Here is a 17,587-nt window from a genome sequence, read left to right on the forward strand (position 1 = left end):
TTGCATCAAAATGTCTCATGCAACCTTACCTGGTACTACTCATTTTAGTTGCTGAACACCAGCTGCAAATGTTTAGTGAACAAGTATTACACAAGTTAATTGATTGTTTTGCTGCCAGATATATTGCAAATGAAGCACAGATGGGATTTAAAGATCCGTCATTGGTAAGAGACCAATGTTGCAACCTGGAAAGCGCCATTTCCAAGTATGCTATCTTAAACAAGTAAGCCTTTAAATCCCATTCATGAGCTGAAAATGACAATTGTTAGATAGAATTACTATAGAATATGGGCAGCTCTTTTTTTATTAGGTATTAATAGGTTATTCCAAAATCGTGAAATGGCCTGCAGTAAAGACTCTTATTATTAGAGTGTTTATTTAAATAAATTGCCTGAATAAGAGATGTCAAAGATTTTAGGGAGGGTTGGTACATGTAGGGCAGAGAAGGCCCCCACACTGATCTACATATTAGGAAAGTCTGGGTACAATGGTCTCCATAGGGGTCTCGCTAGCCTGGCACGGTATCTCTGCAGCTTCATACCATGTTGCATGTGAGAGGGGACCTGCCCCATGCCAATGGGGTGGTTCAGTGATTCAACCTCATTATGGAAACTGATTGCAAAGGTAGTATTTTGGGCTTCTTGCGACAAGTCTTCCTCTGATAATCTACATGGTGTATAATCATGGAGTTATACTTATGTTAGTTCATTTATTGCAAGAGAACATACTTGAAAAATACCTTGCTAGAACTTCAATTAACTCAAAGGCAAATTTTACACACAAAACCTAGATATTTCTTTTCTTGAAGACCGCATATCCATAGGTTCTGTATTATATAGGCTAAAACTGTGGCCACAACATGTACCACATCTGAGTTAGAGGACTGTCCAAGAGGTCAGTGGGTAATAACTTCTTAATTCTTTGTTTTCACTAGCCTCCTTTGGGCTGGATCTCAAGTTATGATTTTCATACTGTGAAAAGATCTCTTGTCTCTGAAGATCATATTGGTTAATAGAGTTGAGGCCAATGTACTTGACACTCATTTTGCCCAATGGGTGCTGATGGCCACAGCTTATACTGAGTCACACGTCGGTGCTGGCCAATAAAAATAACCAGACTCTGATTTGTTCAGCACATCTTATGTATGTATTTATTTATTTATTTATTTAATACTCTCAAGTAGCACTTGTGCATCATAGTGTTCTTGTGAAACTCTACCGATAACTCTTTTAAATAGCATTGCGAGACCGTGACAAAAAAACATAGACCCATCTAAGTTACAGTAAACGATTTTATGAAGATATTAGAACATTGTGCATTGTGGAAATGAGTAGTAGTTCAATTAGGCATGAAAAGGGTGAGGCTTGTAATGTTTTCTGAAGGTAAGATGGATGGACAGAATTCTGATCTTGGGCCTTTGGAAGATACATGATGTGCTAGAGGACCTGATGAAAAAGTGTTTCTGGGCACAGTATGCTCCGACTCTTTTTACATAAAGGTGCAGCTAGTTGCGGCCTCTGCGGGCTCTTTGCTGCTGGATGCAGGCGGAAGCTGTGATGGGGTCGGGGGCAGGGGGTTCCTTTGTGAATGCCTTTGCAACAGAAGCAACATACTTTAATTTCATCCTTGCAATCAATGGCAGCCAGTGAAGATCTCCAGTGCGGGGTGGTGTGATCGATTTCTTGTGGCACTGATAAGTTTGCCTACAGATAGAAAAGTCGTTTTGATCAGTGCTTGTTTTGCTTCTGGGATTTCTGCTAGAACAGCACTGCTGAAACCCAGTCTGAGGCGGGCTGTAGTCTGGATTACTTTTCATGTTGTCTGTGGAGAAAAGGTACCTCATCATTTTGAAAGGGTGAGGGTAAACCTGGCTTGACTTGATCACTCTGCTGATGCTGGGTTTGAGATCAAGGTGCCATTTTAGAATATGGTGGGTGTCACAAAAGCAGGCTTTGTTAGCAGAGGATCTAACCTCTGCCATCCAGGGAAATGAATGCCGGCCATACATAGAGATTCATACCAAGTTGGCAGGCATCATTCTGCCTAAGGTGCTCTTGGCAGTGCCAAAGAGGAACTTTCAGAAAAAACTAAAATGCTGGTTAACGGTCATTTCATAGCACTTAGTTGGCAGTAGATTTTGTTTAGCAGAACGAACCCTCCAAAATGGGTTTTTACTTTTGTAATTCAAAAAAATACTGCCCCTACCATTAAGGGGGTTTGTGTGTGTGACTGCCTTACTTGTCATCAGGGCTGGACAGAGAACCAAAACCGGCCCCGGTAAAGTGCTCGCCCAGTCCCCCAGGGGTGTTGGGGGTGCGGCTGAGCTGTTTGCCAGGGCTTGTTTTGGCCGATTTTGTTAAAGGGGCCGATATTGCAGCTATGCTGCAAAAACGACCCTGTGACAAAAGCAGCCCCAGGAGCCCAAAACCAGCCCCACCCTGGTGGCCCACTGGGGAATTGCCCAGTGCCCACTACAGCAAGTCCCGCCCTGCCTGTCATGGCGGTTCTGGACAGGTGAAAGAAAGAGTCTGCCCAGTGCCTTTCAAGAAAACAATGCTTTTCAGACACTCTGAAGCCAGTGGCCTTGTGCTGGAGGAGCTGCCATCAGAGGCCTTCACATATGCAATTGGCTCCGGCTCCATTGTTGGAAAACCTGTTGTCCCGCCCAGGGCCGGCTTTAGCGCAGTGCAACCTGTGCGGCCGCACTGGGCGCTGACCTGTAGAGGGGGCACTGACTTCAGCGGGGGAAACTATGTTTAGCAATAACTTATGATTGGGGAGATGAGGGGCACTTTTGCCTGACTGTAATGAAAGAAACTGAGGAGGCGGTCATGAGGTGTGGGGGTGCCAAAAATTATTGTTGCACTGGGCAACACCAGCGCTAAAGCCGGCCCTGGTCCTGCCACCTCGAATTGAGGCAAAGGAACTGTGAGTTTGATGGGCTGGGAGAACTGCTGCATACATCAACTATTCCACCATCAGATCACCTGAAGAGTAGGATTAAGCACAACAGTGAAGAGGAGAAGCCCTTCAACTTCAGTAGATTCAGTTCAAACGTGCACCTATGTGAGGGAATGAAGACGTGAAACTGGCACCTTATTGACATATATGATACAGAATCCCATCCGCCAAACTCTAAGGCCCTAGGTTTAATGTGGATTGGACTAGAGGAGTCTCTCTGACATCCTGGTATAGACACTTCCATGCCTGTGGACTGGCAGGGTCGGATCTCCTTGGCATCCTTCACTGGCAGGTCTGGCTTCTCTATCCATATGTGCCTGTCTGTATCAGCAGTTTTATGTAGAAACCATTCTTTTTTGTCTGACTTTGGACGTAATCACCAAGGCAGAAATGCTTAAAAGGTTTTTGTATGTTGTATGTGCTAATGGTAATGAATATATTACTTAAACAAACATAATCAAGCTAGCAAGATGGCTCAGAGAGTTAAGCACTCTCTTCAGACATATAGTGTGATCTGTGGGTCACAAGTCTGGACCGGTGTCAGGGTAATGCAGCAGTGCATAATCTACCATTAACGTGTAATATTAAACCCTAGTAAATAGGAAAAGATTAAGTTGTGTTATGAAGCACGGTTTAAAACAAGTGTAACAAGTAAGTATTACTATTCCAATGTTATTGATTGGATTTGGGCCTCTTAAATGCCCTCACGGATCTCGTCGGTGACGTTTTTTACATTTTCATTAATATTTTTTTAATGTTTTATGTGCTTGTTTATTTCCAGAGGGAAAGTTGCATGGTGTTCTTATTACATGCGTAGTATTAACCACATTTTTATATATTGCCGAGAGAGTTAGAGAAAGTCACTTTGCTGCCAATGATGTAAGGGTATCTCCTAAGGTGTGGTCTATGCAGTCTGCTCTTTACTGCTCCCATGTAATGAAACCCTAGGAGTTCTTAGTAACACTGCGGTGGAGGGTGACAAACAAACTAAAAAATTTTAAAGCAAGCATCAGCACACAGAGCAGCGTTGTCTGTCCGTGGCGAAAACACGTACGACCGTTTCAAAAATGGTTAACACATAAAGCTACGTGTGTCATTTGTTTAATGACACATTTGTATGGTACCAGTAAACACAAAACAGAGCAGCTGATCGAAGAAACTGAGCGAAAAGAAATGCTTCTCATTCTGAGATCAGGAATATCAATCGTTTGATCGCTGACAACAAAGTCCTCAGGTGCATTCTGTTTAAATGGAGCTACATCTCGTTTTCTACAAACAGATGTGTATAGATGTTATGGTAATGAAACAATAATATTAGGTTACATTAATGTATTATTGCCTATAGTGGGCACCATCTCAAATTTCAGCTAACAGACCGGAAGATTATTTTGGAACCGAAGTTATATTTTGCCAGAGCTCTGCACACGCGCCATCTTCTCGCGTTACCTAAAAGCACTTTTCTAAAGTTAAACAACATGTGATCAATATCATCCAAGTTACAGGCAGACACAGATGTGCCTTCATGTTCCACTTAAATATTTTAAAAATATCTGCAAGTCTATTTAGTAAGCTAAACGAGACAATTTAGGAAAACGCAACCGCAGAGTAGGTTTCACTGTCGCAAAGGAAGAAGGCAGCAATTGCAATCCTCACCTTTGCCTCCAGATGGCAGTGTGGCCACATCATCGCTTCCTGGTGGTCCGGTCCTTATTCCATTGTTAAAGGTGTGTCCATCGGCTGGTTGAAGCTGCCAGTTCAGTCCAAGAAGGTGCATTGCTGCAAAGGAGACAAGGCGCCTTAAGTACATCCCATACGCACATATTAAAATGTCAAAAAAGAGAGGGTGCGCAAATGAATTTTCAATTATCCACAGGCAGTGTCAAGCGCACCCTGGACTGCGCCGGAGAATTATACCGAACAACGGGAATATTTCACCATGTTGGCAGCCACGTCTACATCACACTAAGACAATGTCACGTTAAAAACGAAAACATCACTTGCTAAAAACATGGACCCAAAACATGTGGCATCAGCGTTTATCTTTCTGGGCTTGTGGCTTTTGTCACGTGTCACACGGAAATTTCTGTTCAATTGTGTTGCACTCCTTCATTTGCATTTCGTTTCAAAAAGAGAATTGACTCTGCCAGTTACTTTAGCCTTTGTATTATGAAAGGTGTGCATACAGCTGCATTAAAATGAAGCCCAGGTAAAGAAAGGGCAGCAGCAGTTCAAGCTTTCCTAACACAAAGAAAAAGGTGCAATACTGATGGAAACAGCTGTAGAAGCTCTGCAAGTTTATGTCACAAACCAAATACCACAAAGAAAAATGCAAAAAGAACAATTGATGGACAGAATGTTAAACAATGTCATACATTCACCCCAATACAGATATCTGGGCCTAAATCCGTCGTTTTTTGCTCCCCATGCCGTTCCAGTTTAGATCCAGCCATATGCAAATCAGTCTTGCCCATGTAGCACACCAGACACCCCACTGCAGCAGTATTGCAAGCGTCCATGCTCGCCGACAACTACCCTACTTAAGGTACCCGTGGCATGTAGGTTACACATGGAACCCTGGAGCCTATGCTTAATCTAAAACAATGAGTGCGTAAGTGACTGAGTGTGTAAATATGTGAGTGCAGCCACCACGCTCGTTTAGTGCCTGTTCTTTTTGCATTTGCCACCCCAAGTGGGAGGGGTATGCCCAGACGGCGGTCCCGTGCACTACATGCCAATGGAGTCAAGCTAACGTGCTGATGAGATGTGATACCCCAAAACCATTCCCAGGGTGCTTCTTTCCAGTCCAGGGACGAACTGGCCTCGCAGCTCAGGATGGACAGTACCCACTGGGCGCAGGGTCAAGACTGATTTGCATATGGCTGGTTTTAAACTGGAATAGCATGGCGAGGAAAGAAAGAATGGATTTAGGCCCAGATCTCTGTACTGTGGTGAATGACATTGTTCAGTATTCTATCCATCAAGTGTTATTTTTGCATTTCCTCTCAGCACACTTGCTGTCCATCTTTTTCGTCATCCTATTTTCATTCAGGAAGATGTTGGTATTTTTTTGTCATTCTGTGAAAGTGCTGCTGTGGGTACTCTGGAGTTCTGCTGTCACGCTGCATCCCGCGGTTATATCCTGCAGTTCTACTTCTGTCACTTTGTGTAGATTCTACACATGCCGTTCTCTACAAGCTGTACCTCTATAAATGCTGTTACTGCATGCAACTCCTGCTGACATCACATTGTGCTATTCCTGCTGTGGTCACTTTGAGTCCTGTGGTCACTGATGTAACTGCTGCTTTCATTTACCACTGTGTTCTTGCTCTCAACAAGTCAGTATATGCATTCATTCCCTACGTTTCCAGCAGCTGTCACTGCTTTCCCTTGCAAACCTCTTCTGTCATCTCATACACCTTAACGTCCCTTACACTCTGCGGCATCTCATTCATGCCCTCCACTCTCCCCTGCAATCTTTCTCTCACAGAGACCTACACATGACAAGGATGACTGTTTCTTTTGCTTCCCATGAGCAGAGGAAATGAATGCTCATTTTTCATATCTATGCTGGTGAACAGAAGGCTATGTTGAGGGCCTCATGACGACGAGTGAAGAGAAAATCCCGTGCATGATTGTAGGCCTCAGTCAATGGAGGCATGAGGTTGTTTACAAACAGGGCCGGACTGGGAACCAAAACCGGCCCTGGCAAAGTTGGGGGAGCCGCCGATCTCTTTGCCAGGGCTGGTTTTCTTCCGATTTTGTTATAGAGCCGATTTTGCAGCTATGCTGCAAAAACGGCCCTGTAACATAAACGGCCCCCAGGGGCTCAAAACCGGCCCCCACACGTGCGGCGCACCGGGGGATTGCCCGGTGCCCGCTACGGCCAGTCTGGCCCTGTTTACAAACTGCTGAACTTTGAACTGTGTGTTGTTCCATTGACTTTCCATAGATTGAAGAGTGGGTGTACGTCAGAATATCGAGGGCAGATTTCTCGTGCTACAAAATGAGTGTGAGCAAAATATCTAGAGCCATACTGTGAAGAATAGTCTATATAGAAATTATAGATTGGCTATTTTTAATCCATATCCATCTGCATTGATGATTATATATGTCTGTGTGTGTATATGATTCAGTGATGCCATTGGAAATGTGATTAGTGACGTCTTTGACCATGTCATGAGTAATGTAATATGTTAGTCATAAGCAGGGCATTACGGGGGTGTAAGTTCTAGATACCACAGGTAACTATAACTGCTTAATTTCAATGGTTTGTACGAGTGGAATCTGAGTTTAACTATAACGTGCCTGTAACATTTGTTTTGTTCAGTGAAAAAAAAAACCTATATATATATATAAATATAAGTAGGTGGGAAGAGTATACATATATATATATATATGTGTGTATATACATATATATGTAAGGCTTTCACCGAAACGCGTTGACCGTCCTTTTCACGTTTGCACTAATGGTGTTGAGAAAATAAAGTACCTCTGAATGAAGAAACAATCGTGGATTGTTTCTGCGCCGTGGAGAATCCGGTTCGATGGGGGGAACCGTGCAGGGTTCTTTTGTTGAAGATATATATATATAGATAGATAGATAGATAGATAGATAGATAGATAGATAGATAGATAGATACATAGATAGATAGATACATAGATAGATATATAGATAGATAGATAGATATAAAAATATATAGTATCTTTGTGCATAGAAATGTGACACTGCAGGGGAATTTGTCTAGATTTTACTTCATTTTGCATACAGAAATTTAAAAATCGGTCTTCAGTCTGGTAGTGTTTGAAATGCTTCACTGTTTCTGTTTCTGTATGCCAAATAAAACGTAATCTGGACCAATTCTCATGGCAAACCACGTTTATAATATATGCACAATGGTGCAAGTATTGAAACAATGTGATTTAGTACACAAAGAATGGTCTATCCATCTACACGCACATATTGTCACGGTACATATATATGGAGTTATATATAGTAAACATATACTTAGATTTACTTGCCTACACAATATTTTCATAGTTAATATTTTGGGCAGAATATTTTTGTAGGAGGATATTTTACCCACAGTAATCCTTAAGAATACCTTGAGAAGTAGATATAACTTATTAGGTGAATGATATTTGGATCAGCCTAGCCAACTCCCAAGTAATTTTGAACACGCGATGCACACACGTGGCAAACTCTGAATACAAGCACACTGAGAGCTTAGCAATCCCAGCCTGGCTGTTACACCTGTTCAATCGTTGAGGGCCCCCAATGCTCTCGTGAAGGGTGAATGGAAGCTGCATTGTTTTTGTTGTCAATAAAATGCACTCTGCGCTCAAAATAAATAATTTGAAAAGAGTTGTATGATTCTCACATCGCATTCATTTCAGCTGTGACATGGGAGTTGATGGCCCTTTAGCTGCCCTATAGCCACACGTCATGTGGAAAAACTCCAGCCCACTCTGGGTTTTAGCTAACAACCCTTTTCATGCTGTGATTTTTACGCCTATGTTTAGAATGTTAAAAGTGAAACCACAAGTCCCTCAGAACAATGGGGTCTTGGCTAAAAAGACAGGTCTGGATCAAAGAGTGACTAACACTTGACAGGTATGTTTTTAGAAATTGCCTATTTCTAAGCCAAGCATGCTGATATTGGTAGTTTGAGTATTCCCTTTGTACCTATGGGCACTCGTGATCGCACTTGACAGCTGTGTTTTTGCCCGGCCACTTTGAGTATGCTATATTGTTTCTGGTATGCTAAAAGGTAATATGTATAATCTTGTAAAATGCATGGAAAACAGTTGCAGAATCAGTTATTTTATCTTTACTGTGAAATGTTAATAATATTACTCTTGTCCTTCAGACACGTCTCTTGTAAGCATTCTATATGTATGCTGCAATGAGTATTCAGACAAAAAGATATATTAAAAAGCCCTGGGAAAATAATTCCGCAGCTAAGAGGTGAAGGTTTCTCTGAGATCAATGGTTAGAGCGACTCTTCCTTCACTCATGATAACACCTATTTTTGTTTCCCCGCAGAATGTAGGTCACAGGCTGTGATTACAGAGCTGAGATGGCTCACAAGCTCCTTTAATATTGGCGAACATTTGCACGTTAGGAGTTGACAAATGGACGTGAACTTTGAGACTTTGCACTGTCTTCTGGCTGATTAACTACAAGCCTACTTCTTAGGTAATTGGGTTTGAGGCTGAAAACTCTCCTTTCCAAGTGGGCCAATATTGGCAGCCACATATCTACCTACAATAATCCGGTGAAAATAAGCACAAGAAAGGCAATGGGATTTTGGAGAAAAAACGTGGAAAAAAGATTTTATCGTGATATTCCCCATTCCAGATTCCGAAACTCAAAATGGACCAATAAAAGCATTGCAGTATCATCCTGTATTTGCAACAGTAAACAGTGAATTAATAAACCTTATCACTTGGCCACCTAAACACATTGGGGCATATGCATCAAACTTTTTACCAGTCGCAAACGGGCAAATTCGCAGTATTAGCCAGTTTGTGACCGGTAAAAAGCCATTTGCGATGCATCAACCCAAAATGCATTTGCAAAATAGGCAATCACAAATTTTGAGATTACCTATTTTACAAATGCATTTAGGGAATCACAATTTGCGAATCTCTAATTGCAATGCAAGAAGCATTTTCACAATGCGACTTTGCATTAAGGAATCGCAAATTAACATCAACTTCAAGCTGATGTTATTTTGCAAATCCTTAGAAAAATGCACAAAGTAGCATTTTTCTAAGTGCCGTGTGGCACATACACATGGCCTTAGGGCATGTATGTGCGTAAAATTTGCACACTTACCATTTTTGGGGGTGCATCACGGTGGCCTTAGGCCCCCTTGCACCCTTGCACCCTTGCAATTGCATTCACAATTTGGGATTACTTATTTGGTAATTGAAAATTGCGGATGCTTTCCCATTCATTCCTATTGGCCTCTAGGCCCATAGGAATGAATAGGAAAGCATTCCTTGGTAGCGAATCGTGCATTCACTATTAGGAAATGTGTAGGAATTGCTATTAATTTTGCAAAACCTACATGCATAAGGAATTGCGACTTCTAAATAGCGATTCCTTAAAAATCACTATTAAGGAATCGCAATTCCTTATCTTAATGCATGTACCCAATTGAGATTGGTTTATGTCTGCTGTTGCACAAGAAGCAATTCAATTGATGTATGTTTCCTGTCATGAATCCAAATATTCAGGAGTGCCATCCTGCAGTGTGTTCATTTGATATATAAGATTGAACAAATACATGTTGAGGGAAAGGCACTATTTAAAGTGATGTAATAGTATAAATGTAGAAAACATATTTCGCACCGTGCTAGACTGAATCCATCATAGTCATATCTAAAGAACAATAATGCAATTGTGGTAAAAACATAGATAGTTTTGTATCAAAACTTACCAGCACTGTAGAGAACCTGTGTTTTAGTGCCACTTATTTACTGCCCTAGAAGGATGAAAATTACTCCATTGGGATTTGGCCCTGTGACTAGTTGTTGATGCATGAATCTCTTACAAAGGTGCATGAAATCAAGGTCTAGTTTGTGACAAAGCTTTCGGGTTTCCAACTTCCATGCGTGAATAACTAAGGCAGTCAAGGTTTTCTCTCGGCATTGTGTAATCATATTTCTGCTTATCCCATGATACTTTTATGGCAAGAAGTGCCAAAATATGTAGAAAGAACCTGTACTCAATGGGCACCTCTACCACAGAACCGGAAATTTTGAGAGCTATGGTTCATGGTGTCCAAAAATGGTCCCCATAATGATAATTCAGGCATTCAGGGTACCCACTGGGTCATCAAATTAGGTCCCAAATGCATGTTTTATTTGGCCCCATATTACAACCAAATAACTTGCATCTCAAGACAAATAATATTTGTCTTAAAAATTCTCCTGAGCTCCATATCAGTGTCCAAAATTAAACTGTCTACTCGTAGTTGATATTTCTAATACAACTTTATTTTCAGTCTTCACGTGCATCCAAATAGTTCCAGCAAAACTTTCAGCCAAGGTGTGTTTTATCTTTTGGTGCATCTACCAACGACTTCATCAGGGCTACAAAACAAATTATAACCATCCTAAGTTACACATTACAGTCATACTAACTCAGTTCCAAAGCATCACCATGGTGATTTCCATCTTATGTGAAAACAGAGTATTCAATAAAATCCACATGACCATGAAGTGTGCACCCTAAATTCGAAGCAAAAATTGTGGTTATGGTACCAAAGTCAATTCAATTACAGTGACTCACTGAACTTTGTAAGCCACACCCACATTGATTGTAATACTAGATTTGTTGTTTATCTACTCATCTGTAAATGTAGGAATGTATTTGTGGGGAGTATGATCGGACCATTGAGAGAGCGCATTTCTAAGCAATTTAAAGCATTAAAATAAAAAAGGCGAGATACCCAATAGCGACACATGCTAAAGATTGTAAGGCTCAGGATACACAGCTGAGATTTAGGTTCTATGGGATTGAGACTGTTTCATGTGATGGAAGGGGGGCAGTCGGTAACTGAGGTTATGCCAATGTGAAGCCTGTTGAATAATGCGATTACATCCAGTGGAGATGGGTCTGAATATTGATCACGAGCTGTAGTATTTTCTTGGATCTCAGAATGTATGATAGAGGAGTGACAGCTAGTATTGGTAAATCTTTTCTCTCTTCCCACACATCGTCCCGTCTCCTCATATATTTTCCACTTATGAGGAGTAATTGAACGTTTAGGACATAGTGGTTATCTTGTGAATGGACTTAAAATGGCATTAGTCTACGACAATGTTTTTATATATTTATTTTTTATTTCTGGTGAGGAATGTATTAGTGGTGTTGTCTGTAGTATAGATAGGGTTTCCTACATATTGTTAATGCATAAGCTTAGATACTTATTTACTTTTTATAAACAGACAAGCACATCAATGAATAGCCGAAACAACTCATTTTCCCTGTTGCTGACTACCTCAAATTCAAATCTTTGCGCATTGCCCACAAAGTTCTACCCTGGACTGGGTCCACCAATCTACGGGCTATGTTTCCCAGAGATACACCTGCCAGATAATTTAGATCTAGAATTGTTGCTTAACAGAATGCCACCACCGTCCAAGGAACAGTTCTGTGGCAGCAGCTACCTAAAATAGACTTCTATGCTACTGAACTTGCCTACATCAACCTCAAACAAAGACTTGACATCCGCTAGGTCAACTAAAAATCTGGCACAGCCCTCCTACCTCATTTGTGAATAACTGCCAATCCAGATGCTTTAACCTCATGCACACTGCGGGTTTTCCTGCTGTGTGCTGACTTTTACGAAAAGCCGCGGTTGAGCGTACGACAGGCGTAACTCATGACGAGCTGAGCTCGTCATGAGCGTGGAAGGGGTTAAATAGCAGTCCTGGGCAGCATCATATATAATCTCCTGTTTCCTCCACTATTCTCACTACCTATTACCATAATTCTCATCCTCATCTCTTGACTTTAGCAACCAGATTCATGCCTTGCTCTCCTTGCAACGACCTGCATTCTAAGGGTTTTCTGCAAGCAGTGATTTAAAAAATGTTCACAGAACTAAATACAAAATAACAAAGTGGAAATGAACACATATTAATATAGAATAATGGTAGCATCTAGGTGTCTGAATAAGTAAATGACGGGTAAGATTTTTAGAAGAGCAGTGTATGTTTTATTACTGGAAGCAACTGATAGTGGAATGCTTTCCTGACCAACCTCAGTCAATGACCAACCCTGAATAGCAAACATCCGAGTTATACTACTCATGGCTGGTTGCGGAAAGTGTGCGGAGAATCCCAAGAGGGAAGCAAAAACGAGAAAAAGTTAAGTACTCATGCTCAGCTCTGCTCATTTGAGACATCATGTGCTGACTCAAAAGGAGAACGCTGCTAAAAAGTAGCTTTGGTTCCTTTGTGATGCGATGCTCCAGAAAACGACATCAGCAGAGGCGAAGATTGTCTCACTAGCAAAGTCATAACTTGATGTAATATGCCTAATTAGTTCTAATGGCTGGTGTTACTGGACAACTGCATAAGGAAGGGAACAACAACAAAGTGAAGCTGACAAATAAACCGTGGTGACAACCTGCTTGGTGGAGTGCACTAGAGAAAAAGTTAAAAAATATACATAAATAGATGATACACAATTATGGCCAAATCATAAAAGTTATAACAAGAGTAATGTCTTATGTACTCCCAAGTAATGTACAATGCTAGGTTCTGGTGTGAAATGTATAAGGTAGGTGGAGGTATTCCTAGTAAATTGAAGTGTGATCAGCCAAAAGTCAAGCTACATGCATGCTTTGTACGTCAATGAGATGCTCCTCCTAACATTAAATGCATTAAGTATAGAGCTTTCGGAGCACCTTGCAGCGGATTATAGTTGAGGATTTTCTTGCACCAATGGGAACTTTCCCAGCATAGCGGAGAAGTGTGGCTCACTGGTTAGAGGAGGCAGACCCGGACGCTGAGATTGGACCCGGGACCAGGGTTCAATTCCCGACGCGGCAGGGTCTTGAGCCCAAAATGTCCACGGACTCGGTAATTCTCGCTTCGGTGCCTACTCGAATCACAGGTTCACACTCTGCAACTCTGGGCAATAGCTTGCTTAATCTCCACTACGGCCCCCCGCGGCGGGATGCCTGGCTTTCACCTTGGGGATACCCAGTAGGGGCTAAAAACCAGGACGGGTTCCCAATGCAAAGCGCTTTGAGACCTGGCGGTGATATTGCGCTATATAAAAACCCATCCATCCATCCATCCATCCAGCATACACTTCACATGTGTGTACCACCTCTGCATAGAGGAGAAACCAAATGGGAAATGAATATTAGTCTCATGTGTTAGTGTTAAGAGAAATTGGGTGTACTGTGGGGAGTTGGAAAGACAAAGGTAATTGAGAAATGTGTTGCATAGAGACATCTTCACCTCAGGGAAGTTATTCAGTAGTTTAGGAACATTCTGAAAATGAAGGGGCCCGAAACCTCCACATACAGACACAGAGGAGACAACACTGTCATCTGTAAAGATAACAACATCCCTTAAACCACTTGAGGACAAAAAGACAATAAATCCGAGGAAGAGTGTTTGTTTCCTAAAAAAGAAGTGCAGGTATCACCATCTGTCACAGACTCCACATATACCATTCCTGTCAGGGATAAAACAGGGGCATAGCAAGGGACATGTGGAAATACAACATAAGAGCATGTAAGCGAGTGTGTGTGAAAGACAAGAACAGAGAGAGATTGAGAGAGAAAGACATAGGAGAAAGAGATTGGCACAGATGTAGAAATGTAGAGACATATAGGGAGGCAGAGGGGAAGAGAAAGAGTCAGAAATAACTATGGAGAGAGAGAGAGATCTAGTGTGGAGGAAACAGAGGGAATGCCAATGAACTGTGTGTGAGAGACTAGAAGGTCTATTGGCACATATGTTTGAGACGGTAAAATGTGCACGGAATGAAGTCACAGTGATTTAATACTGAGGAAAACAAATGTGAGTGTTGGCCAAAGGGTGGCTGAAAAACTATATTTGAGAGTGCGAGAGAGAGAAAGATAAGAAGGGAACAAGCTCAAGGGAAAGGTGTGAGAGAAGAAGAGAGCTAAATCATAGAAAGAAGTTCTGGGACTGTGAGGGGGACAGCGTAGAAGGGTATGAATATCAAAACGGTGTAGCGAGTGACCCGGCAACCTCAGCCATCATGACTTTCACAGCTAATCTGTTGGCTTTAGCACCTAATCAAGCTTTTCTGAAGTTTACTTTTTGTTTGAATGGCCTACTGTAAAAATAAGTATAGCGATAGTATAGGCTTCAAAAGTCTTTCAAATCAGGGTGAAATCTATATTTCCAAACAAGTCATGATAACACCGACATTGAATGTGTTAGAAATGGAAGTCTCTAGTTGGCAGAGGTATGCACCGCTGTCCAAGTACAGACCCTTGCTTCTAGTCATGGTAAGGGAGTTACACACTTTAGATAACCCCTGCTCACCCCTTGGTAGCTTGGCATGAGCAGACAGGCTCATCCAAAAGCAAATGTGTAAATTATTTGTACCCAAATACACAGTAACACAGTAAAAGCACCACAAATGGACCTCACACCTGGTTTACAAAAATACAGTATCTTTATCTAAACCAAGCAAGACCAAAACTGCAAAAATCCAACATTAATGTATCAAGAACATGAGTTTTAGAACAGTTACTTCAAAAATAGCACTTCTAGAAACGGATAGCTCTAACTGGGGCTATTACGATGTTGTTATAAGTATAAATCCAAAGTAAGGTGCTGACTGTGAGGTGCACGGGCTGGGCATGGACCCCCAAACAACAGTACCTCGGAAACAAACAGTCTCCCTCGTGAATTATCAGCTACGCGATAACAGGATGCAGCTACTGGCAGTGACAGCATCGTTGTAAGCACTGGCGTTAGGAAGGCCAATAAGCGCAGGCATCGGCAGGCCTCGAAGGGTGTTCGAGCTGCGGTGCAGGCCGGCAGGTGCATCGAGCATTTCACAAGAAGTGGCCCCGTGCAGGTTGTGGCAGCACTGGCAGCGTCACTGACATCGTCACTGGCGGCATTGGAGTTGCTTTCCTTCCTTTGCAGCACCAAACACACAATTTTGAGGGTCGAGGAAGTGAGATTGGCATTCTTTTGAACACTGGAGTCCACAAAGGAGTCCAGGTGCTGGCCAATGGTTTTCCGGTCAAGTCTTTGTTGCGCTGAGACCTAAGAACAGGAGGCCATCCCATGCAGGCCCTTGGAGATTCTTCTTCAAGCAGGTTCACAGCAAAGTTCCATTCTTTGTCCTCTCATTAGCAGAAACATTAACCGCAGGCCAACCCAACAAACCATACACAGCAAAGGGGCAGTAGTCCTCGTTACAGCTCTCCAGCTCCTCTACTTGGCAGAGGTTCCTCTGGAGTCCAGAAGTTACCTATTTCTCTGGGGTCTATGGTCCAATACGTATACCACATTTTCTCTTTGTTCACTGTGTGACAAGGGTCTCTGAGCCCAGTCCAAACTAGTTATGTCCTCTCTGGTGCAGCATGACCACAGGAAGTGGAGACAGCATTGTGCAAAGGAGACACAGCCTATTTGGGTGCCAGTGAAACACCTCCCACCACTATAAATGCAGCCAAGGTCTATTCAGTCCAGCTATGAGTCACCCATGACAGGCAGGACACACCTCAACCCCACCTTGTGGCTGTTTACAGTGAATACACATCCCCAGCTCCTGTCACTCCAAAACCAGACAGACAACACACAAACACTAGAGGCGCACAGTATGGTTAAACAAGAAAATGCCAAAACACACAATTTAAAAAGCATCTCCATAAAAAGATGTGCTATTAAATTTTGAGTTCAGAGAGCCTAAACTCCATTTCTCCATTGTGTCCCAATTCAAAGTTATACTTGTAAGATGTTACAAAGCAACTCCCATGTTAGCCTATGGGATATATAGCCTTTCCATAGTAAAAAAAAAAACGAATTTGGCAGTATTTCACTATCAGGACATGTAAAACCCACCAGCACATGTCCTTCCTTTTACATACACTGCACCCTGCCCATGGGGGTACCGTGGGCCTATCTGAGGGTTGCCTTACATGTAAGAAAAGGGAAGGTTGGGGACTGGCAAGTGGGTGCAATTGTCAGGTCAACAAGACAATTTACAACTGCACGAGCAAGACAGTAAAGTGGCAGGTCTGCTATACATTTACAGGGCTACTCATGTGGATAGCACAATCAGTGCTGGAAGCCCACTAGAAGCAATTGATTTATGGGCCCTAGCACACACTGTGACTTTACCAGGTATTTACCAGTAAATTAAATAGACCAATCATGGATAACCAATCATAATAACAATTTACACATAGAGCATATGCACTTTAGCACTGATCAGTAGTGGTAACGTGTCCAGCGTTCTGTAGCCAACAAAAACAGGTCAGGAAAAATAGGAGGAAGAATCAAAACGTTTGGGGATACCCCTGCAAAAAGGGCCCTTTCCAACAATATGTGTCTCTCAATCTATCTTCTATGGTCCTATACAGCACTTACAATTACAACAGCTTCACATTTATGTAGAGTTTAGCATTGCATTATCTAAATACTGAAAATAACAAGAGGAGGAATGTCCAAATCTAAAGGTATGTTATGTATCGGCCGTTGAAGGGTGAATTGCTAAATTGTCCCTGCAGGTATAGTAACACGTGATTTGCAATCACACCAGATGTCTTCTTCTAGTGCTTATCTCAGTGAGACACCTTACCTGCTTTCACTACACTTGCATTTCTTGCCGAAAACCGCACAAACCACCCGCTCTGCGTCCTTTCATTTCAATAGACAGAAAACCACAACTGATTTTAAAGTGCATCTTTCAGATGGATATGGGTGTCTTCTCAAATCAGTGCCAAGTGCACGACTCATTTGAAATCCCTTCTGTCCAAAACCCACGACTCGCAAAAACCACACGATTCACTCTGTCTCCCTTAGCACTTATGCCGTGATGACACATGAACTGTATATTTTGTGGCATTTTCTAGGAGCCATACCCAGAGCCGGAGCGGACCGT

At 42.2% G+C, this 17,587-nt stretch overlaps 1 protein-coding gene across 1 annotated transcript in view; it reads right to left on the reverse strand.

Annotated features, from left to right (window-relative positions):
- Nucleotides 1-17,587, reverse strand: part of TENM2 (teneurin transmembrane protein 2) — a 1,287,822-nt gene that overhangs the window by 498,632 nt on the left and 771,603 nt on the right. The window contains exon 6 of the mRNA XM_078653379.1: nt 4,615-4,737. Coding sequence (XP_078509505.1) covers nt 4,615-4,737 — 123 coding nt within the window. The remainder of the gene's footprint in view (nt 1-4,614; nt 4,738-17,587) is intronic.

This window comes from Lissotriton helveticus, chromosome 7 (genome assembly GCF_964261635.1).
Source record: "Lissotriton helveticus chromosome 7, aLisHel1.1, whole genome shotgun sequence".
In the NCBI taxonomy this organism is placed as follows: domain Eukaryota; kingdom Metazoa; phylum Chordata; class Amphibia; order Caudata; family Salamandridae; genus Lissotriton; species Lissotriton helveticus.